Here is a 24,324-nt window from a genome sequence, read left to right on the forward strand (position 1 = left end):
TCCCAGCCCTACCTAGAGATGTTGGGACTGAATCTGGGACCTCCTGCATGCAGAGCAGCAGCTAGACCCCTAAGCTGTGGCCTCTTGAGCATGTATTATGACTGGCAAAAGGTCTTTAGAACCTCCCCTTGCTGACCTGTGACTGTGTCAGTAGAAACTGGACCCAGACGCTTGCGACCAGAGAGCCCATAAAGATTGAACTTGTATCTTCGGGAGGGCACGAGGCTGGAGACGGTGACCTCGCGGGAACCTCCGTCCACTGGAAGGGCCTGAGGCTTCCCCTCCGCATCCTTGTACTGGACCAGGAAGGAGTCAAAGCTCCCAGTGGGGACAGTCCAGGAGAGACGGACAGAGTCGGTGGTGACGTCCGAGACCGAGAGCTCTCCCAAGCTGGGCTGAGGAGCAGGTGTTGTTGGTAGTGGGGCTGCAAAACAGAGGAGGAAGAGATGAGAATGTACATCTTAACGGATGGGGGGAGGAAGAAATGAGACAGAGGCAGAAGGTTCTTTTCATGAACTCTGTGTTATCTGGCTGGCCTTGAGATGGGTGTTTCACCTCCAGGCCTGGTGGTTTTACTTTAAGCAAACAAACCAACCTCCATGTGACACTTTGCAATTTGTGGCAAGCGTTTTCTCCTAAAGCTGATCCTGAAGTGCCCCCTGTTTTTGGAACATGGGAAGGTAGCTGATACTGAGTCAGGCCATTGGTCCATCTAGTATTGTCTAATCCAGGGTTTCCCAAACTAGGGTCTCCAGCTGTTGTTGGACTACAGCTCCCATCATCCCTATCTTGCAGGACCAGTGGTCAGGGGTGATGGGAATTATACTCCAAAAAAGAGCTGGAAACCCTGATCTACAGTGACTTGGTAGCAGCTGCTCTTCCATTGAGCTAGGTCCCTTTCCATACTAGCCTCTTTTGAAAGGGACAGCTGTTCTGGAGGCTTTGGGCAAACTAAATCCTAAAATAAATTGAAATGAGGTGAGGGCTTGCCAAAATAGGAATTAGCACATGGCTGCGTTATTAATTGTTTTCAAAATCGTTAAAAGCTTTGCTAACATTTTTACCCCTGTGGTGTATCTTTTTGCCCCATTCTACTTAGAGTAGACCCACTGATATTAATAGAACAAAGTTAGTTGTGTCCATTAATGCTCCTGGGTTTATTATGAGTAGAAAGTAACTGGATACAACCGCATGAAGATACAGAAGCGGTTTGGAAGTTTATTGCATCTGAAAATCCAGTTCCTCAAGCCAAGATGGAAATGTGAGCCTGGAGAGAATGCTGCCACGTTTGCTTAGGACAAATGCCTCCCCGAACCTGGTGGCCTCCACATTGGGGGGGGGGGGGAGGCTGTCTTAAAGAAGGATGGTTGCTGACCTGTCTCTGCTTCGGTGGAGATGGGGCCCAGACGCTTTCGGCCCAAGACGCCATAGAGGTTGATCTGGTATCTGTGGGACGGTGCCAAGTCGTGGAGGTGGAGAGAGCGGAGGCGCCCGTCAACAGGGAGAACCTGGGGTTTGCCCTGAGCATCTTGGTATTGGATGATGAAAGAATCAAAGTCCCCTGCCTCCACAGTCCAGGAGAGGTCAAGGGAGTTTGGCATGGGATTGCCAGCTGTCAGCTCTCCGAGCTTGAGTGGTGGAGTGGGCTTCACCATCAGTTGATCTGGAACAGAGAGAAGAATAAGGAGTCAATGGCCACCATGAGAGAGAGAGAGAGAGAGAGAGAGAACTGCTTCTTCCAACTTATCACCTATGCCAGAGGATGTCATGTTCGGCATCACCACCTGGCATCATTGCCAGGGCCCTCACAGGCTCAGCAGAAGAAGAAGAAGAAGAGTTTGGATTAGATATCCCGCTTTATCACTACCCGAAGGAGTCTCAAAGCGGCTAACATTCTCCTTTCCCTTCCTCCCCCACAACAAACACTCTGTGAGGTGAGTGGGGCTGAGAGACTTCAAAGAAGTGTGACTGGCCCAAGGTCACCCAGCAGTTGCATGTGGAGGAGCGGAGACACGAACCTGGTTCCCCAGATTATGACACTACCGCTCTTAACCACTACACCACACTGGCTCTCTGCTGACCGCTTGTCCTGACACCCTTAATTTTCACCCCCTTTCCTCCCGGCACTCTCAATCTCCCACAGTGCCCTCAAGCAAGCATTGCTTTGGGGTTTCGTGGAAAACATCAGTGGTGGCTAAAGCTGCACATTCCTGCATTGCAGGACTAGGTGATCCTCAAGGTCCCTTCCAATGTGATGATTCCATGATTGTATATGACAATCGAAATGAATAATTCACTCTGACATGGGGAAAACGCACTTCCGGGGCACGGTGGCTACTTTGTTTGTATATATTTGCATGCACCCTCGGTCTGCACTGCAGATGGAGACACAGCGACGCCCCTGCTCCTGAGACAGAATGGAAATAAACTGCTTCCCCTGTGAAAGAATTGTGGTTGCTGTGACCTCAGCTGACCTGTGACTGCACTAGTGGAAATGGGGCCAATCCGCTTGCGACCAGAGATCCCAAAAAGATTGAACTTGTATCTACGGGAAGGCAGGAGGCTAGAAATGGTGATCTCGCGGGAACCTCCGTCCACTGGAAGGGCCTGAGGCTTCCCCTCCGCATCCTTGTATTGGACCAGGAAAGAGTCAAAGTTCCCGGTGGGAACTGTCCAGGAGAGGCGGAGAGAATCACTAGAAACATCAACGGCTGAGAGTTCACCTAGGGTGGGTTGTGGTGGCGGCGGCGGCACTGCTGAGGCTAAAACATAGAGGGAGAGAAAAAGGGGGTGAAGAGTGAAGTACTACTTAACAGTCCGAAACTCTTCTGCTCCTGTAAAAATTAAAGTCATGATTAGAAGAATGCAAAAGATCTCCCAGTATGCTCCCCCTAAGCCTTAGGGCCTAAGGCATAGAACAGACTGAAGAGCTATACCAAAAGGTAAGATGAGATTAACTCGCCCATTGTTTTTCCCCAACAGCAAGGCTAAAAAGTAGGCACTCATAATTAGGGATGCTGGAGAATGCCAACTGGATCAGAAATCACCTGTTTGCAGATTCACTAGTTGCCAGGACCGGATTAAGATAACGCAAATGCAAGCGGGCAGTTCTTTTCACCATATTTCAAAGCTGCAAATAACTATCACCACTGGTGACTGACGCCCAAATAATGCATAAAAGCTATGGCCGTGGTGATCTGTATGCACTGGTAATCTCAAGTCGAAACAAAATAAAAAAATTCCTTCCAGTAGCACCTTAGAGACCAACTAAGTTTGTTATTGGTATGAGCTTTCCTGTGCATGCACACTTCTTCAGATACACACATGCACAATAAAGCTCATACCAATAACAAACTTAGTTGGTCTCTAAGGTGCTACTGGAAGGATTTTTTAAAATTTTGTTTCTACTACGGCAGACCAACACGGCTACCTACCTGTAACTGGTAACCTCAAGATTAGACTTTTGCAATGCACTCTGTGTGGGGCTACCCTGATGCCTGGTCCAGTGCAAAATGCTGTGGCTACACTGCTGGCGGAGACAGACTGTTGCCATTGCATAAATCTAGTGCTTAAAAGCTTGCACAGGTTGCCCATATGTTAGAGAGCCAAGTTCAGGGGTCATGTATTAGTTCACAAGGCCCTTAACAACTTGGGTCCTGGATTGTTGAAGGACCGACTGATCCCTTATATCCCTGTCTGATCACCGAGGTCTTTTGGGGAAGGATGTCGTGGTGGTTCCCCAGAGCTCAGGTGCACAGCTTATAACGACTAGAATCCCCCACGTTATGTGGTGTGGGCCCAAGCATGTGAAACTCCGTCTCAAGTGCGATCAGGCACTCTCAATGCTGAACTGCCGCTGCATGACAAAAGCCACATCTACAATGTGCAATTATAGCTTCCTTATTCCAACTTTGTCTTTTATCCCCCCCCCCCCCGAAATCAATCATGGGAGCTATAGTTTGTTAAGGGAGCCAAGGATTCCTTAGGAGATCTATTCCAAGAACCTCCTGCATGCAAAACACTTGATCGACCATGGAGCTACAGAATTGCGTTGTATATTTAATAAAGCAAGAAAAATGATGGTGGTGGGGTAACTGACACCAATGCGAGTCCCCTTGCTACCTCAAATCTTCTACATTCTACCTCCCCACCCACTTAAATTGCCATAAATGTAGTGCAAACGGGGCTGGGAAAGTGGTTCACGAGGGAGGGAGGAAAGGAACTTAAATGTAAAAAGTAAGTATCTGCTTGTGGCCAGGCTATCACTGGACAGAGAGGTTTCTCTCCTCCCACCACCCAATAAAGGCCCTTCAGGTGTAGAGCTGAAAAGGTATGCCTGAAAGAGAACAGAAATTCATAGGCTGGGATGCATCTTCTTCCGATGTGCCCTGAGGAAGAAAGGAGAAAAGTGTGCCGGGGGGGGGGGGTAGACCACAGCCCGGTCGACCAGTTCATCCACTGCTGACCTGTGACAGCCTCCACTGGCAGGGGGCCATAGCGCTTGCCGCGGTAAAGTCCGTAGAGGTTAAACGTGTATCTGTGGGAGGGCTCCAGGTTGGGGACAGTGAGCGTGCGGGAAGCCCCATCCACGGGTAACGCCTGCGGCCTCCCATCTGCATCTTTGTACTCCACTAGGAAGGAGTCAAAATTCCCAGTTGGGACGGTCCAGGAGAGACGGGCCGAGTCACTGGTGATGTCAGAAACAGACAGCTGGTCCAGGGTGAGCTGAACGACGGTGACCTTTTCCGTGGTCACCTTTGGTGGTGTTCCTACAGCAGCTAAAACAGAGAGAATTTGTAACCCCATAGCGGTGGAACAAGATGTAGGGCAGGGGTGGGGGCAGCCTGAGGGATAAATTCCCTTCTAGTTTACCTCCAAAAGCCCAGGCCAATGGTGTGTGTGGTTAAAGGCAAAAGAAGGTGGAGTCATGAATGTCAATGTTGCCTTTGCAAATTGGTTTCTCCCAATTTTTCTTTTTTTCTAGTTTTGGGTTCACCTTCATGGGCATAGCCAGGAATTTTGTTGGGGGGGGGGGGCGGCAGGACTTTATTAGGGCGGCAGAACCAATGTGATTGGTCAGTATTTCTATTGTTTTACTCGGGGGAGGGGGCAGCTGCCCCCTCTGGCTACGCCCATGTTTAGCTTGTTGCATTTCTGCAGCAATTTTAAATTTACTTTTGGTTTTTTTTATTTTTAAAAATAAGGCACTATGAAAATTCAGCAGCAGATATCATACAGCATGGGAGACTAAGGCAATTTAAGAGTCATGCTTTCCCTGCTAAAAGAAAGGTGGGATTTCTGGTTCGTTAAAGAAGATGAGAGTTGTTAGGAGACTTTTAGCAAACTGGAGTTTATGTAGGTCCCATTGCCATCTCAAATTTTCTGCAATCCTTTTACCTAGACCCATTTAAACTTGCCATAAATGGGGGGCAAATGGGCGGAGTCACCGGTGATGTCAAACGGGGCTGTGAAAGTGGTTTGCAATGGAGAGGGAGAAGGAACTTTCAGCTCAATGTTAAGATAAATGTAAAATGTAAGTACAGTCACACCTTGGAAGTTGAACAGAATCCGTTCTGGAAGTCCGTTTGACTTCCGAAACGTTTGACTTCCAAAACGTGGCTTCTGATTGGCTGCAGGAAGATCCTGTAGCCAATGGGAAGCCTCAGAAGCCTCATCGGACGCTGGGCTTCCAAAAGAACGTTTGAAAACCGAAACACTCATTTCCGGTTTTTGATCGTTCGGGAGCTGGAATGTTTGACTTCCAAGGCGTTTGGGAACCGAGGTATGACAGTATCTGCCTGTGGCCAGGCTATCACTGGACAGAGAGGTTTTTCTCTGCTCCCACCACCCAATAAAGGCCCGTCAGGTGTAGACCTCAAAAGGTATGCCTGAAAGAGAACAGAAATTCATAGGCTGGGATGCATCTTCCTTCGATGCTGCAGATGCGCCCTGAGGAAGAAAGGACAAAAGTGTGTCCGGGGTGGGGGAGGGGGGAGACCACAGCCCAGTCAGCCAGTTCATCCACTGCTGACCTGTGACAGCCTCCACTGGCAGGGGGCCATAGCGCTTGCCGCGGTAAAGTCCGTAGAGGTTAAATGTGTATCTGTGGGAGGGCTTCAGGTTGGGGACAGTGAGCGTGCGGGAAGCCCCATCCACGGGTAACGCCTGTGGCCTCCCATCTGCATCCTCGTACTCCACTAGGAAGGAGTCAAAATTCCCAGTTGGGACGGTCCAGGAGAGACGGGCCGAGTCACTGGTGATGTCAGAAACAGACAGCTGGTCCAGGGTGAGCTGAACGACGGTGACCTTTTCCGTGGTCGCCTTTGGTGGTGTTCCTACAGCAGCTAAAACAGAGAGAAAGTGTAAACCCTTAGTGGTGGGACAAGATGTAGGGCAGGGTTGGGGGACTCTGTTGCCACCCTGAGGGATGCATTCCCTTTTGGTCTCCCTCCGAAAGTCCCCAGGTGGGTGGGTGTTGCTACAGGCAAAAGGGTGTGGAGCCATGGATGTCAATGTTGCCTTTGTAAAGTAGGCTGTTTTCTGCATGCACTCAGACACGTCTCTCTATCCCCTACCCACTCAAGCAAGCAAGCAAGAACAGCATCAGAATCCAAGGACACAATCCAAGTCAGGCCAAATACTTGGGTGCAAAGCAAGGATTGTGAGGGGTGTGTTCAGTGGATCATTCCAAGGGCCAGACTGAGATGCCTGGAAGGCTGCTTGTGGCTCCCAGGCCAAATGAGGTTCACCAATCTCAAGACAGCTAAACTGTATGTGAAAGGGGCACTGCATGCTGGTAGGCATGGACAAAGCAGTCAGCTTTGGTTTCTCCCAATTTCTCCTTTTTCTAGTTTGGGGTTCACCTCCATGGGCATAGCCAGGAATTTTTTTGGGGGGGCAGGACTTTTATCAGGGGGGCAGAAGTGATATGATGGGTCAATATTTCTATTGTTGTACTTAAATCTGGGGGACAGCTGCCCCCGTTGGCTATGTCCATGTTCAGCTTGTTGAATTTTGCAGCAGTTTTAAATTGATTTGAGGTTTTTTCAGAATTTTAAAAATAAGACATTATGAAAATTTAGGGCTTGCTGATCAGAAGGTCGGCGGTTCGAATCCCTGCCACGGGGTGAGCTCCCGTTGCTCGGTCCCAGCTCCTGCCCACCTAGCAGTTCGAAAGCATGTCAAAGTGCAAGTAGATAAATAGGGACCGCTCCGGCGGGAAGGTAAACGGCGTTTCCACGTGCTGCTCTGGTTTGCCAGAAGCGGCTTTGTCATGCTGGCCACATGACCCGGAAGCTGTCTGCAGACAAACGCCGGCTCCCTCGGCCTATAGAGCGAGATGAGCGCCGCAACCCCAGAGTCGGACACGACTGGACCTGATGGTCAGGGGTCCCTTTACCTTTACCTTACACCATGGGAGACTGATGTCCTTTAAGAGCTATGACTTCCATGCTAAAAGAAACATGGGATCTCTGGTTCGTTAAGGGAGACGAGAGTTGTTAGGAGACCCTTAGCAAACCAGACTTTGCAACCTAGTAAGTCTCATAGCCACCTCAAATTTCCTACAATCCTTTTACCTAGGCCTCTTCAAACTTGCCATAAGTGGAGGGCAAATGGGCTGAGTCACTGGTGATGTCAAACAGGGCTATGAAAGTGGTTCGGGACAGAGAGGCAGAAGGAACTTTCAGCTCAATGTTAACATAAATGTAAAAAGTAAGTATCTGCTTGTGGCCAAGCAGAGAGGTTTTTCACTCCTCCCACCACCCAATAAAGGCCCTTCAGGTGTAGAGCTGAAAAGGTATGCCTGAAACAGAACAGAAATTCATAGGCTGGGATGCATCTTCTTCCGATGCTTCTGATGTGCCCTGAGGAAGAAAGGAGAAAAGTGTGCCCGGGGGGGGGGGGGGGAGAGACCACAGCCCAGTCGACCAGTCCATCCACTGCTGACCTGTGACAGCCTCCACTGGCAGGGGGCCATAGCGCTTGCCGCGGTAAAGTCCGTAGAGGTTAAACGTGTATCTGTGGGAGGACTCCAGGTTGGGGACAGTGAGCGTGCGGGAAGCCCCATCCACGGGTAACGCCTGTGGCCTCCCATCTGCATCCTCGTACTCCACTAGAAAGGAGTCAAAATTCCCAGTTGGGACGGTCCAGGAGAGACGGGCCGAGTCACTGGTGATGTCAGAAACAGACAGCTGGTCCAGGGTGAGCTGAACGACGGTGACCTTTTCCGTGGTCGCCTTTGGTGGTGTTCCTACAGCAGCTAAAACAGAGAGAAAGTGTAACCCCTTAGTGTTGGGACAAGATGTAGGGCAAGGGTGGGGGACTGTGTTACCAGCCTGAGGGAAATCCAAGGACACAATCCAAGTCAGGCCAAAAGACTTGGGTGCAAAGCAAGGATTGTGAGGGGTGTGTTCAGTGGATCATTCCAAGGGCCAGACTGAGATGCCTGGAAGGCTGCTGGTGGCTCCCAGGCCAAATGAGGTTCACCAATCTCAAGAGAGCTAAACTGTATGTGAAAGGGGCACTGCATGCTGGTAGGCATGGACAAAGCAGTCAGCTTCGGTTTCTCACAATTTCTCCATTTTCTAGTTTTGGGTTCACCTTCATGGGCATAGCCAGGAATTTTTTTTTTGGGGGGGGAGGACTTTTATCAGGGGGCAGAAGTGATGTGATTGGTCAATATTTCTATTGTTTTACTTAATCTGGGGGGCAGCTGCCCCCTTGGCTATGTCCATGTTCAGCTTGTTGCATTTCTGCAGCAGTTTTAAATTGATTTGAGTTTTTTCGGATTTTTTAAAATAAGACATTAAGAAAATTTAGCTGCAGATATCTTACACCATGGGAGACTGATGTCCTTTAAGAGCCATGACTTCCCTGCTAAAAGAAACATGGGATCTTTGGTTCATTAAGGGTGATGACAGTTGTTAGGAGACCCTTAGCCAACCAGACTTTGCAACCTAGTAAGTCTCATAGCCATCTCAAATTTTCTACAATCCTTTTACCTAGGCCCCTTCCAACTTGCCATAAGTGGAGGGCAAATGGGCTGAGTCACTGGTGATGTCAAACAGGGCTATGAAAGTGGTTCGCGACAGAGAGGGAGAAGAACTTTCAGCTCAATGTTAACATAAATGTAAAAAGTAAGTATCTGCTTGTGGCCAGGCTATCACTGGACAGAGAGGTTTTTCTTCTCCCCTCCCACCACCCAATAAAGGCCCTTCAGGTGTAGAGCTGAAAAGGTATGCCTGAAAGAGAACAGAAATTCATAGGCATCTTCTTCCAATGCTTCCGATGTGCCCTGAGGAAGAAAGGAGAAAAGTGTGCCCCGGGGGGGGGGGAACCACAGCCCAGTCGACCAGTCCATCCACTGCTGACCTGTGACAGCCTCCACTGGCAGGGGGCCATAGCGCTTGCCGCGGTAAAGTCCATAGAAGTTAAACGTGTATCTGTGGGAGGGCTCCAGGTTGGGGACTGTGAGCGTGCGGGAAGCCCCATCCACGGGTAACGCCTGCGGCCTCCCATCTGCATCTTCATACTCCACTAGAAAGGAGTCAAAATTCCCAGTTGGGACGGTCCAGGAGAGATGGGCCGAGTCACTGGTGATGTCAGAAACGGACAGCTGGTCCAGGGTGAGCTGAACGACGGTGACCTTTTCCGTGGTCGCCTTTGGTGGCCTTCCTACAGCAGCTAAAACAGAGAGAAATTGTAACCCCATAGCAGTGGGACGAGACATAGGGCAGGGGTGGGGGACACTTTTACCAGCCTGAGGATGCATTCCCTTCTGGTCTACCTCCAAAAGTCCCCAGGCCAATGGTGGGTGTGGCTAGAGGAAAAAGGGGTGTGGAGCCATGGATGTCAATGTTGCCTTTGTAAAGTAGGCTGTTTTCTGCATGCACTCAGACCCATCTCTCTAGCAACCATGCAAGCAAGTGCAGTATCAGAGTCCAAGGAGACAATCCAAGACAGGCCAAAAGACTAAAGCAAGGCTTATGAGGGGTGTTGCCAGCAGATAGTTCCAAGGGGCAGATTGAGATGCCTGGAGGGCCTCATATGGCTCCCAGGCCAAATGAAGTTCCCTATCCCATAGAAAGCTAAATTATATGTGAAAGGGGCAGTACATGCAGGTAGGCATGGACAAAGCAGTGATTTCTCGATCTTCCCAGTTTCTCCTTTTTCTAGTTTTGGGTTTGGCATGTTGCGTTTCTGCAACAGTTTCAACTTTATATTATTTTTCAAAAGAAAATAAGGCACTATGAAAATTCAGCTGCAAATATATTACACCGCTGGCGACTGAGGCCCAGTGTCAGAGCCATGGCTTCCCCGCTAAAGGTATCCTGGGATTTGTAGTTTGTTAACGGAGTTTAGAGTTGCTAGGAGGAGTTTGACAAGCTAGATTTTCCTGGTCCACAGTTCTCCAGCCTTTGTGGCCTGGATGAAGAACCCAATGCCTTCCAGAAGTTGTTGGACTACAACTCCTATCATCCCAGGCATCAACCATGCTGGCTGGGCCTGATGGGACCTGGAGTCCAAAAACACCAGGAGGGTCATAGGATCTCCATCACTAGTCAGACAAAATCCCCCATCACCTGCTCCATCTTCCTTTTTTTAACGGACTGGAGGTGTCCGATATTAAGCCTGGGACCTTTTACATGCAAAGCAACTGATCCTCCGTGTAGCTATGGAATTGTGGTGTGACATGGGGCTGTATATTTAAGGAAGCAAGAACGGGGGGGGGGGGGGGCTGCCACCTCTTTTCTATGCAAGTCCCCTTGCCACCTCAAATTTTCTACAATCTGTCTCCACAGGCCCCTTCAAACCTGCCATTAATGTAGTGCAAATGGGGCTGGGAAAATGGAAGGGGAGAAGAAACTTCCAACTCAATGTTAAGATGAAGGTAAAAAGTAAGTACCGTGTTTCTCCTAAAATAAGACACCGTCTTATATTTTTTCCCCCCTCAACAAAACACAGCATGGCTTATTTTCAGGGGATGTCTTATTTTAACCACGTCGCATCAGTATGCTGCATAGCCACGCCTCTCCAGGCTGTTTTAATGGGAGATGGCGCATCATTATGGCTTATTTTCGGGGAACGGCTTATATTTTGCAAATACACAGAAATCCTGCTATGGCTTATTTTATGGCTATGGCTTATTTTAGGAGAAACACGGTATCTGCCTGTAGCCAGGCTATCATTCGAGCAGAGAGGTTTATCTCTCCTCCCGCTACCCAATAAAGGCCCTAGAGCTCAAAAGGTATGCCTGATAGAGAACAGAAATTCATAGGCTGGGATGCATCTTCTTCCGATGCTGCAGATGCGCCTTGAGGAAGAAAGGAGAAAAGTGTGTCCGGGGGGGGGGGAGGGGAGGGAAAGACCACAGCCTAGTTGGACAGTTAATCCACTGCTGACCTGTGACAGCCTCCACTGGCAGGGGGCCATAGCGCTTGCCGCGGTAAAGTCCGTAGAGGTTAAACGTGTATCTGTGGGAGGGCTCCAGGTTGGGGACAGTGAGCGTGCGGGAAGCCCCATCCACGGGTAACGCCTGTGGCCTCCCATCTGCATCTTCATACTCCACTAGAAAGGAGTCAAAATTCCCAGTTGGGACAGTCCAGGAGAGACGGGCCGAGTCACTGGTGATGTCAGAAACAGACAGCTGGTCCAGGGTGAGCTGAACGACGGTGACCTTTTCCGTGGTGGCCTTTGGTGGCGTTCCTACAGCAGCTAAAACAGAGAGAAACTGTAACCCCATAGCAGTGGGACGAGACATAGGGCAGATGTGGGGGACTCTGTTACCAGCCTGAAGGATGCATTTGCTTTTGGTCAACCTCCCCAGGCCAATGGTGGGTGTGGCTAGAGGAAAAAGGGGGGTGGAGCCATGAATGTCAATGTTGCCTTTGTAAAGTAAGCTATTTTCTGCATACCGTCAGACAAGTCTCTCTATCCTCCACCCAAGCAAGCAGGAGCAATATCAGAGTCGAAGGACACATTCCAAGTCAGGCCAAAAGACCTGGGTGCAAAGCAAGGCTTGTGAGGGGTGTGTCCTGAGGGGAGGATGTGTGTCCAGCAGACAGTTCCAAGGGCCGGACTGAGATGCCTGGAGGGCCGCATATGGCTCCCAGACCAAATGAGATTCCCCAACCCTGAGTGAGAGCTAAACTACTACTACTATTAAAATTTGTATAGTGTACTTCACCCATAGATCTCAGGTCAGTTCACAACATAAAAAAATACAACGTTTCCCCAGCACACACATTTTTGGATGTATTGCTCGGGTGGAGAACTGCATTGTGAACCTTGGAGAAGTACAAATCTCGAAGAATGGTTGTGTTTGGGTCTGCTTGTTGCTTTGGAAAGTGTGAATTGGGGAGATTTACTGAGAAGTACAAAATGATTCAATTTGGCCCCTCATCAATTTGGGTGCTACACTGACTATGTAACTGTATCTTTGAAGGATGCGCAGAAAGGTACAGATGGATCAATGGGGGTGGGAAAGAGAAGAGTAAAAGACAAATAGGAAAGAGAAGGAACAGATAGAATGTCTGGAAGAGGTTTGTGTCAACACAGCTACTGTAAAATCAGGGAGAAAGCAATAAGTTTGACTGTTAGGTGACCACATCTGACACCGCTGCTGCTTCCTGAGGAAAGAAGGAAATTAATAAGGAGGGTGGAAATTATGAAACACCTCCAGGCAAGGGGGCATACAAAAAAGGGCCTCAGATGATGGTCATAGGGTCCAGGGTGGTTTGGACGGTCCCTGAGAGAACCCCACGTGGGCTCAGCCACTATCTTTGTATGAATTGACACAGAAAGTAAATCCTGGGAAAGGGCCCCAGCTCATCAAGTGAAGCTGACCTGTGGTGGCATCTGTGGAGATGGGGCCGTGGCGCTTGCGGCCAGTGAGTCCGTAAAGGTTGAATTTGTATCTGCGGGAAGGAACCAGATTGGGGACGATGGTCTCACGGAAAACTCCCTCCACTGGGATTGCCTGAGGTTTGCCCTCAGCGTCCTTGTACTGGATCAGGAAAGAGTCAAAGTTCCCCGTGGGGACAGTCCAGGAGAGACGGACAGAATTGCTGGTGGCATCAGAAGCAGAGAGCTCCCCCAGGCTGGGAGGAGTTGGCTGTTCCTGTGATGATGCTGGAGGAACAGAAAGAAGTAGATGCTGCTGAACAAATCCTCTCCTGGGTGGGCAGTTTAGGAGATAACAGAACTGAGGAGGGCGCATATGTGTTGTGGAGGAAGTGGTTAGAGAGAACTTTTTCTCAAAGGGATAGTCAAATCTGTCATGCTCTGACATGCTCTGTATTTTGTATATTTGTATTTTGATGTTTTGAGTGTTTGCTGTATACTGCTTTTGGCACAGCTCATTGTGGGAAAGCATTATATACTATAAGTAAACTTAAGAAAGCAATCACTAAATCAGTCAATCTTGCATTACTCAAACCTCTAGTGTTGTTTTAAGTCACCTTTCTCCTGTCAATGTTTCTTCATTCTGACACCCCTGCTGTGGCCACTGGTGCTGTGCAACCTGCCTTCTCTTTCCCTAACTTCCCTGCTCTGACTTAATAAAAATCCAGGACTGTGATGAGGGACTATCAATTCTCCAATGGGGGCTTCGCTCTGATTTCATGTGAATCTAGAATTTTGATGTCCCACAAAGGGAGCTGTAAAATGATAGCCTGGCATCTTTATCTATACAGGAAGATGTAACATATGCATTTATATGCAATCTTTAGTATATTCATTTCTGTACACATTGCTCACCTGGAGAATTGTATTACAAGATTCAGGAGAAACACAAATTTCAAAAGACGAATGTGTTTCAGTTTGTGTATTGGTTTGGAAAAAGTGAATTGGGTGGATTTACCAATGAATGCAAAATGTTTCAGTTTTCTCCCCAATCCCTACTCAGAACATACAAAGATTGGTCCTCTCACCCACCCACCACACTGATTGAGTACCAACTGTATCCTGAGAGGAGTCCCTTAGAACCAAGGCCTATGAAATCAATGGGAAAGCAATAAATGTGAGTGTTCGGCAGCCACTTCTGACACCGCTGAAGCCCTCTGAAAAAACAAGAAAACTAAAACACATCCAGCCCAAATGACTCTTGCTGCTGACCTGTGGTGGCATCTGTGGAGATGGGGCCAAGGCGTTTGCGGCCAGTGAGTCCATAAAGGTTGAACTTGTATCTGCGGGAAGGAACCAGATTGGGGACGATGGTCTCGCGGAAAACTCCCTCCACCGGAATCGCCTGAGGTTTGCCCTCAGCGTCCTTGTACTGGATCAGGAAAGAGTCAAAGTTCCCCGTGGGGACAGTCCAGGAGAGACGGACGGAACTGCTGGTGGCATCAGAAGCAGAGAGCTCCCCCAGGCTGGGAGCAATTGAGGGTTCCTTTGGAAGTGATGCTGGGGAAACAGATAGTAGTAGAGAGAGAAAAAAATCATTTGACCTACCAGGGTGGTTCTCAGGAACATAAAAAGCTACCTTATACTGAGTTGGACCATTGGTCCATCTAGTTCAGTAGTATCCAGACTGACTGCTAGCAGCTCTCCAGGGTTTGAGGCAAGAAATCTCTCCTAGCCCTATCTGGAGATGTCAGGGACTGAATCTGGGACCTTCTGCATACAGAGCAGCAGATATACCTCTAAGCTATACCCATGGCCATGTGTTATGACTGGCAAAAGGTCTTTAGAACCTCCCCTTGCTGACCTGTGACTGTGTCAGTAGAAACTGGACCCAGACGCTTGCGACCAGAGAGCCCATAAAGATTGAACTTGTATCTTCGGGAGGGCACGAGGCTGGAGACGGTAACCTCGCGGGAACCTCCGTCCACTGGAAGGGCCTGAGGCTTCCCCTCTGCATCCTTGTACTGGACCAGGAAGGAGTCAAAGCTCCCAGTGGGGACAGTCCAGGAGAGACGGACAGAGTCGGTGGTGACATCCGAGACCGAGAGCTCTCCCAAGCTGGGCTGAGGAGCAGGCGTTGTTGGTAGTGGGGCTGCAAAACAGAGGAGGAAGTGATGAGAATGTACATCTTAACGGATGTGGGAATGAAGAGATAAGACAGAGGCAGAAGAATGACCTAGAGATGGGTGTTTCATCTCCGGGTCATGCGTAAACCATGTGACATCTGTCAAATTTAATTAAAAGGCCCTTGGAGAGAAACATTTAAAAAAATGACAGTAGCTGAAAGAACAAAAAGGAAAAAAGTTTTAGCTACCTTGACTTCCACATCTACCAACCCATGCAAATATCCTTCAAAGCATACCGAGATCTATAGCTTTCTGTGATTTCCATTCTAAAGATCCCCTACACCTTCACAGAACCACAGTTCCCATGGCTCCTTAGGAATATTGCAATTCCCATGGCTCCTTAATAGAACCACAGTTCCCATGGCTCCTTAGTAGCACTGCAATTTGCATGGCTCGTTAGCAGAGTTACAGTTCCTGTGTTTCCTTAGTAATGGCTGTGAAATAAGCTTGCTGCTCGTTTAATTTTGTCATGGGCAGACATGCACTGTGAAAAAAATCGCAAAACGAATCCACTGCTCTCGTAGCACCACAGAATAAGATGGCGTTCCAGAGTTTTAGGATTCAGTTTGTGGCTCCATCTTTTTCTGACCTTGCCATCCCAAATAGAGAAAGAGAACGAATGCTCTGCCAGTTAGAAAATGCATATACGTGGACTGAATGCTTGTGCTAACCTGTGGTGGCATCAACTGAGACAGGTCCAAGACGCTGGGGCCCAGAGATTCCATAGAGGAAGAATGTGTATCTTTGGGAAGGAACCAAATTAGGAACAGTGGCCTCGCGGGAATTTCGGTCTATGGTCAGGGCTTGGTCAATGCCCTCGGAGTCCTTGTACTGGAGAAAGAAGGAGTCAAAGCTGCCAGTGGGGACATTCCATGTGAGACGGACAGAGTTGCTGGTGGCATCTGAGATGGAGAAGTCACCAAGGACAGGTTCTGGCTCAGGCTCAGGTACAGGCTCTTCGTCCCGTGATGCTGTTATGGGGAAGCAAGACGAAATATAATAGAAGGCAGCAGCAGCAGCCCTCAATAGCCCTAGAGATCTACACATAATGTTTCTAAGCCTGCGCTCTCATTCCTGCTTTCCTAGTCATGGCGGGAAAAGCATCTGAATATGTAGGCCTGCGCTATAATATGCACCTTGAATGCCAGCCCTTGTTCTGGGTGTTTATTTTCGTTTTGCCTGTTGAAAAGGCCACAGGAATGCTTATGTGGATAGGTGGCACCCATCCTTTCATATAATCCAAGGTCACTGGTTTTTAAAAGAGCACTTTCAGCACACAAAACTTTTGCAGGGCTTCGGAGAAGCCGAAAGCATGTTACAGCACAATCCTAAATGAGTCTTACTCAGAATTCAAGGGGGCTTACGCCCAGATAAGTGGGGTAATAGCCACACTTGTCCTCTCATTGTCTAGATGCAAAGGCAGGTTGAATTCTGTGTACAGTTGCGTCCTGGGTGAAGCAAAAATGAAACACTATGCCCTGGAAAAGGAAATGGGTTAGAGTGGGGGAAAGACGCCACCTCCTGCAAACACAATACTATAGTTCATGGCAGGCCTTCTGCTGACCTGTGGTGACATCTGCCGTGGCTGGGCCGAGACGCTTGCGACCGGAGATGCCGTAGAGATTGAACCTGTATTTGCGAGAAGGAGCCAGGCTAGGGATGGTGACTTCGCGGGAATCCCCCTCCATGGGCAGCACTTGGGGTCTGCCCTCAGCATCCTTGTACTGGACCAGAAAGGAATCAAATCTTCCAGAGGGGACACTCCAGGAGAGGCGGACAGAACTGCTGGTGATATCTGAGGTGGAGAGTTCTCCCAGGCCGGGTGGAGCTGTCACTTCTCTCTCTGGCTTCTTCTCTGGGGCTGGGACTTTGCCTAGAGAGCAAAGAAGCAAAGAATATATATATTTTTAAGGGAGAGGAAGAAGAAGAAGAAGAGTTTGGATTTGATATCCCGCTTTTCACTACCCGAAGGAGTCTCAAAGCGGCTAACATTCTCCTTTCCCTTCCTCCCCCACAACAAACACTCTGTGAGGTGAGTGGGGCTGGGAGACTCCAAAGAAGTGTGACTAGCCCAAGGTCACCCAGCAGCTGCATGTGGAGGAGCGGAGACACGAACCCGGTTCCCCAGATTACGAGTCCACCACTCTTAACCACTATACCACACTGGCTCTCTAGTTAAAAAGGAACATTTTTGCTTCTGAACAGGAGGAGGAGGAGGAGGAGGAGGAGTTTGGATTTGATATCCCGCTTTATCACTACCACTACACCACACTGGCTCTCAGTGTGCTCTCAGGGAGTGCTGGGACTGAGCTAAGGATGGATCTGCCAGTGCCAATTTTTCTGAGTTTTTCATTTTTCCAGGTTTCAGTTCAGTTCTCCATATTTCCACATCAACTTACCCAAAAAAAATTCAGCATTTTTGTGCATTTCCCCCCTAATATTCACATTGTTGCATGCAATTTTGCACAAGACAGACATTGAAGACATTTTGGTAGCAACAGACTAACAAGTCTAATAAATTCTTATTCTTATTACTTTTAAAGCAATCTCCTGAAGGTGATTTCCATATAGGAAAATTAAAAACAGTTAAATACACAAATTCAGCAAATAAATTTAAAACAAGACAAAAACCCTAACAGGACTTGTGGTATAGACCATTTATTCATCTAGGAAAGGCTGTCGGAACAAAGATATCTTCAGTTGTTTACAGAAAATGTTAATGCTGCACTAGAAGCCCAACTCCAAGTTAATGAGTTGTTGTTGATGTGATAAATATCCTCTTGAATCATAGAATCATAGAGTTGGAGGGGACCACTAGGATCATCTAGTCCAACCCCCTGCAATGCAGAAATCTTTTGCCCAACATGGGGCTCAGACCCATGACCCTGAGATTAAGCGTCTTGTGCTCTACCAACTGAGCTATCCTACAGGGCTAAATCAATGCATTTTATATGTTATTTGCATCTTTGTTCACACTTGGCCTAGTACAGTGGTGCCCCGCTAGACGGAAATAATTCGTTCTACGAATTTTTTCGTCTAGCGGGTTTTTCGTCTAGCGAAGCAGCAATGACAGCCGCGCTTTCGCTAGACAAAAAAAAAAAAGACGAAAAAATTCGTCTTGCGACGCAGCCCCATAGACTTTTTCGTCTAGTGGGGCAGCCTCTCGCTAGACGAATGCGTTCGTCTAGCAAGTTTTTCATCTAGCGAGGCATTCGTCTAGCGGGGCACCACTGTATACAATTTTTTTGGACACATGATTCAGAGAACCGCATCACAAAATTCAGAGAAGTGCATAGTTTGAAAGATAGTTGTGCTTCAGTTTGTATACATAAGTCAGAATTAGTTGCGTAAAATGTGACGTGAACCATATTTCTCTCCCCCCCCCCAATCCATGTTCTGAACTGTGCTATTTTTTATAATGGTTTATACATTATGTATTTGTGGATATTTATTTTGTGTGTTAATAGAAGTGTAGTAAATAAGACAAAAAGGAGGATGTGCAGAGCTATGCAGAAAGATAACCAGTGCAGTAAAGAGGCTGGTTTGTCAGGGCGGGACTAGGAAGAACTGGGCCAGAGCTGCAGAGAAATAGTGATTAAAGCAAAATTTTGTGAAGTTTGCATACTTATTCAAGAAGAAGCAACTCTGGGAAATTGTACACGATAGGAACATTATCTTATCCCTTCAGCAAATTTTCCTTATGCTTGGCAAAAAAATCCAATGATATAAGAAAGCAGAACCTCATACCCCAAACCCCATCCTTTCACATGAAACAGAACCTCCAAGTGTCCCTATTTTCCAGGGATAGTCCTGGCGCTACAAAAGCTGTCCCGGTTTCTGATTTGATCCCGGAATGTCCCGTTTTCCCTTAGGATGTCCCTATTTTCATCAGAATAATGTTGGGGGGTATGGTAGGATGACCCTATTTTCATTGGAAATGTTGGAGGGTATGGAGTTATCTGACCCCCGAGCCATCTGAAGGCAGCACTCTATACAGAAGTTTGTTTAATGTTTAATTATGTTTTTATATTTGTTGGAAACTGCCTGGTGTGACTGGGGCATAGCTGTCAACTTTTTCCTTTTTTTAAAGGGAAATTCCCTTATTCCAAATAGGATTCCTCGCAAGAAAAGGGAAAAGTTGACAGCTATGGACTGGGGCAACCCAGTGAGATGGGCGGGGTCTAAATTGTAAAATTGCTGTTATGGAATAGGACATCCCTATTTTCACCGAAAAAACGTTGGAGGGCATGATGAATTTTGTGAGGAAACTGTCTTTAGGGTTTGGATATACAGTAGACAAAAAGTTGGAGAGCTGAGCTCAGATGATGATGATAAAAATTCATTATTTATATACCGCTCGTCTGACTGGGGTGCCCCAGCCACTTTGGGTGGCTTCCAACAAATTAAAAATATTAATCACTGTCAAAAACCAAACCAAACATTAAAAACTTCCCTATACAGGGCTGCCTTCAGATGTCTTCTAAAACTCAGATTGTATTTCCTTGACATCTGAGACTCCCAGGGCCACAAATGTTGGATTCAGACCACAGGCCTGGCCTGAAAGGGGTTTCTGTTGCCTCAGTGTAATAACTTTGAGTCATAAAAATTCCATTCCTGCTTTTTGGTCAGAGCTTCTTCACAGATAGGCCTACAGCTGTATTCTGCTGCCCACACCCCTTGGGCCTAGAAGAGGTACTTTGTCCTCAGCTTACTTTTTCTTTGGCCAAACCATTTTGCCAACTCATCAGCGCCATGTTTACTTGGGAGTAAATCCCACGGAACTCAGTAGGGCTTACTATAGATTAGGCATACATGGGACATGGACAATTTCTCTCTGATTCCTCCCTCCTCCTGGAGATTTATTTTTTTTTTAAAAAAAGCAACACCATGATGGGATAGTTTTTAAACCTTTGGGCCTGCTTTCAAGTAAAATATCTCTGGGATTTTACAAGACATTTCTATCTGGAAAAGGAAACAAAGAAATCTAAATGCAACTAAAGTTTTCCTGTGCATTTCAGGTTCAAAACCAGGACTGACTGGAACGGCACAGTTTGATTTTGTGTTTTTAACACGCCTGGCTTCTATCACTGTCCTTTTTGGGGAGGCGTATGATTAACACAGCACCTATTGACTAAAATAAGCTGTTGAAGGAAATGATCCGCCCACCCTGTTAAAATGTGTACTGGTTCTATAAGACTGAGCGGCAACAGAGGCAGCCATTTTGATGGTGACAGCCATTTTGAATTTCCTGAAAACCAGTAAGCACTCCAGAGCAGGGAATGAAATGGAAATTTAATGGCATTTTTTCTCTCTCTCTCAATGGTTGGATATTCAAGGAGGAAGTGCTTCCTTCCACAGGGCAGAGTTAAGCAGTGGCATTTGCTACCACAGGGTGTAGCAGTGGCCGCCTACTTGGACAGCTTTAAAGAGGGGATTAGACAGATTCAGGGAAAATAAAAATATCAAGATCTTGATAGGCCAGGGTGACCCATGCCAGCTAATAGCCAGGCATAAAAGTAGCCATGAGGGTGAAAGCTGTCCATCAGGCCACAGAGCTTTAGAATTTGTATTTCTGTATAAAGAACTCCTTTCGCAACCCCTCCTCAGCACCTGTTAACCACAGACTTGCAAGAGGAAACTGCTAGCTCACCACATGTCTGTTATATCATGACTACTGAGAAATGGCCCACCACAAAAGGGTACCACAACATCTAAGGAAATGGTGGTCAGGATCCACTGTATTTGGGTCATAGCCAAGCTAATTAGGTCACAAACACTGCCATATAGAATTTTAGTCATGCAACACTGCCTGGTGGACGAAAGTAGAGCAGCATGCTTGAAACAAATAAGGCAGCCAGATGGATGTATTCCCCATCCTGATTGGCCAGAAGGAATGCTAGGGGTTGGGTTATTAGCAGTTTGTAAAGAGTATAAAACACCCCTGCATGTGCTTGAGGGGTGTGCAGATTTTTGGGCACTAGCCAGCTGCACCATTGCTTTGTCATGACAAAACAATAAAAAGAATCTTTTATCTGAAAAGCTGCTTGGAGTCTTTCCTTTTGGTCAATGATAGTCATGGGTGCAAAAATCTAGTTGTCATATTGACTATATGCTGTCTCTAAAATCAAAAGTGGTACATCTCTGAATGCACAGGTGCTAACCCCCTGGGGCCCTGGGTGCCAAAGCACCCACTAAATTCCCTATGAATTTGGCTGGGCACCCACAAATTTCAGTGCCAGGGCCATGCATGCTGCATAGCACCCACGGCCTGATCCAGCAGACAGGCTCTTACATTCTTAATCCTGTGCTCAGTACCACATATTAGGTGTCTGTGTTTCTGCAGAGTTACAGTCCTGGATAAAGTTAGGAAGGCCTGGAAATTACATGAGCATTTCAGAAGCAGCAGTGATTCCAGCAGATTAGGCTGCCTTGAATTAATGTCTGCACATTTTACAAATCTGAGACAGGGCAGAATTCAGGCTCCGAATATTACTTCTGAAAATTTAGAAATGTTCATGCTTTCTTTTCTTTTTTTACTTCCGACCGTGAAGATCAGTTTATAAAACTGAAGTATTGTCGATTACTTTGTAGATAATAATATGCCAATTCAAATGCACTTTTAAAAGAAAGAAAAACAGATGGATCCAGCGGTCTGCATAACAGGGAGCGTTGGAATGCGTAATTTGTGGGAGAGAGAAATTTCAGCGCAACAATTTATAGTGTAATCATCATCAATCTGATGCAACAAAATTGGCAAGGCATGGTTATAATTGTTGGAAAATCTGCCTCATTTGTTTCTGTGCAGCAATAACATTGCCCCTGGTGAGTATCTGGCTTTGACTTTTTTTTAAGGTATATAAGCAAATGGGACCAGCAATGAAATGTGGTGTGGAGTGTCCTGGCATGGATTATTCTGGAAGGCGCATGGTTAGCTGGTCAGCCAGCCTGCCAGCCATCTACTTCCCTTCTGGAATAATCTGTTCCCTTCCCTTTCCTACACAGTTTTCTATTCAACCCCTGCCCAATAGTTAGCATTCCATGGACTGTATCTAAATAAATTCTACTCAGAGTAGACTCACTAAAATCAATAAACCTAGATTAGTTATGTTCCTTTACTTCAACTCTGAGTATAAATTTCACACCCTGGTGTGTGCCCCCCCCCCCGGAAGGAGTCCAGGATAGTGATGGTGACTTATTTTTGCAAGCAATTTGAGTTAGGATTTGCTTGGCATTCCCCCATCCCCATCCCAAACTCATTTCAACTCTAAAAATCAAGAAGCATGCCAACCAACATTCTGGAGAGACATCGCTCACCTGTAACCATCTCTGTGGAAACAGGGCCATGTCTCTTGCGGCCTATGAGTCCATAAAGACTGAACTTGTACTTCCGGGAAGGCGCTAGGTCATAGATGGTGACCTCCCGGGATCCTCCATCCACAGGCAGACTCTTCGGCTTGCCCTCAGCATCTTTATACTGGATCAAAAAGGAGTCAAAGGTCCCCGTGGGGACGTCCCAGGACAGGCGGGCAGAGTTCTCTTTGACGTCCGAGACGGAGATGTGCCCCAAAGTGGGCTTCTCCACTGCTGGTGCCGGGGCTGAAAAATGAACAAGAGGAGGAGAGGATGACGGCTGCCGAATTCTTGAGAAGGGAAGAAGTAAGCGGATGGGAGAAAATATAATTATCATAATAATAATAATAATTTATTATTTGTACCCTGCCCATCTGGCTGGGTCTCCCCAGTAATCCCCAAGTATTTTTATTTTATTTTACCAAGCCTACCCAGAAGAAGTCTATTTTATTTCTGCAGTTTTTAATTCCTGCTGGTTTTAATACTGTTTCGTGATCTGTGTTCTATCCTACGCAACCAAGTCTAGTGCCACCTAATGACCAAACTGTATAATGACACTATCCATGAGCCCAAGGGACAGTGGACTACGAGTAACTTGGCTACAGTCCAGTCCCTCCTCTGGACTAAAGAAGTTTATTTCCCGGTAGGTTATCGGTTGCATTCATTAATTCATTGATTTCCAGATTTCTACACCACTATATTTTCAGAAAACTACCCAAGCGGTGTCTATAGGAGCCAGTGATGGCCGCCAGCTTGAATGGCTTTAAAAGTGGATTAAAGAATTTCATGGAGGACAAGGCAATAATAATACAGGTAATGATAATGATGATGATGATGATGATGATGATGATAATAAATTTACACCCTGCCCATCTGCCTGGGTTTTCCCCAGCCACTCTGGGCGGCTATCAACGGCTATCAGCAGCTGTTAGCCATGATGGCTGTGCTCTGCTTCTCTTTGCCTCTGAATTCCAGTTGCTGGAAATCGAAGGTAACAAACAAACCAAACGCTGTGTTGCAAAATGTGAATCAGCAATATCAAAAGCAACCATCGTGTTGCTTTGATATTGGAAATCGAAGGTAGGCAGAGTGCTATTGTGCTCATATCTCACTTGCAGGCTTCTCACAGGCATCCGGTTGGCCACTATGAGAAGAGGGTGGATGCTGGACTTGATGGGCCTTTGGTCTGATTCAGCAGGTTCATCTTATAGAATACAACACAGATCATAACACAGCACCGAAGCATTAAAAATGAGAACTGAAAACTGTGGAAATAAAGCCGATCAAGGCTGCATGGGAACCATACATTGAAAGCACATCATGTCCCCTCAAGAAGCCTGGGAAATGTATAAGGCTGTTGGGAATTATAGCTCTGTGAGGGGTATACTATAGTTCCCAGATTACTGGGGGTGTGGAGATGTGCTTTAAAAGTAGGTAATTTAGGAAGGAGTTGGGAGGAAAGGGAGATTAACAATATAACACTGAAAGAACACGGGCATGTGGGGGCTTGCTTCACTGGGAAGAGGATTCCAGGAAACTGGTGCCGCAATCCTAAAAGCAGGTGCTCAAGTCACAGCACACCACTGCAAGGGTGTGTGCGGCACCATCCTTCATCACATGCAGGTGATCCCAGGGCAGTTTCCATCATATTAAAAAAATACAAAACTAAAATACAGTATATAAAACGTAACTAATTACTGCAGCAGTATAGAGGCTAATCAACATGGGAACTCTTGCTAGGTAGCCCTCTAGAATGGTTGTGGGGACCTCCTTCCCTTACGCCTTAGGATTCAGTGTTGCTCGACCCCCATCCCACACCCAGCAAGCAGCTCATGATAAATAACCGCCAACATCTCAGAATCCTGCAAAGTGGAATGGGAAAAAAATAATTGGTGTTTATCACACCAGAACGGAGAAGCAGGCTGCTGAACCCCAAAATATGGGT

General features: G+C 47.2%; 2 protein-coding genes across 13 annotated transcripts in view; both read right to left on the minus strand.

Moving 5' to 3' along the window:
* The window catches only part of LOC117042654 (oocyte zinc finger protein XlCOF6-like), a 663,370-nt gene that overhangs the window by 104,785 nt on the left and 534,261 nt on the right, over positions 1-24,324 (minus strand). The gene's annotated exons all lie outside the window — the stretch shown is intronic.
* TNXB (tenascin XB) overlaps positions 1-24,324 on the minus strand; it is a 113,333-nt gene that overhangs the window by 40,019 nt on the left and 48,990 nt on the right. For 5 of the 12 annotated variants that reach the window (XM_033142153.1, XM_033142161.1, XM_033142152.1 and 2 more), the window contains 14 exons: positions 22,344-22,625; positions 16,594-16,902; positions 15,701-16,000; positions 14,708-14,995; positions 14,116-14,403; positions 12,847-13,131; positions 11,404-11,715; positions 9,373-9,684; positions 7,949-8,260; positions 6,033-6,344; positions 4,467-4,778; positions 2,475-2,762; positions 1,376-1,663; positions 137-424 (listed from right to left, as the gene is read on the minus strand). In XM_033142153.1, the coding sequence (XP_032998044.1) occupies positions 137-424; positions 1,376-1,663; positions 2,475-2,762; positions 4,467-4,778; positions 6,033-6,344; positions 7,949-8,260; positions 9,373-9,684; positions 11,404-11,715; positions 12,847-13,131; positions 14,116-14,403; positions 14,708-14,995; positions 15,701-16,000; positions 16,594-16,902; positions 22,344-22,625 (4,176 nt within the window). The remainder of the gene's footprint in view (positions 1-136; positions 425-1,375; positions 1,664-2,474; positions 2,763-4,466; positions 4,779-6,032; positions 6,345-7,948; positions 8,261-9,372; positions 9,685-11,403; positions 11,716-12,846; positions 13,132-14,115; positions 14,404-14,707; positions 14,996-15,700; positions 16,001-16,593; positions 16,903-22,343; positions 22,626-24,324) is intronic. The other 7 variants (XM_033142156.1, XM_033142155.1, XM_033142158.1 and 4 more) reach the window with 7 other exon arrangements.

The sequence above is a fragment of the Lacerta agilis genome, chromosome 2 (assembly GCF_009819535.1).
Source record: "Lacerta agilis isolate rLacAgi1 chromosome 2, rLacAgi1.pri, whole genome shotgun sequence".
Classification (NCBI taxonomy): Eukaryota; Metazoa; Chordata; class Lepidosauria; order Squamata; family Lacertidae; genus Lacerta; species Lacerta agilis.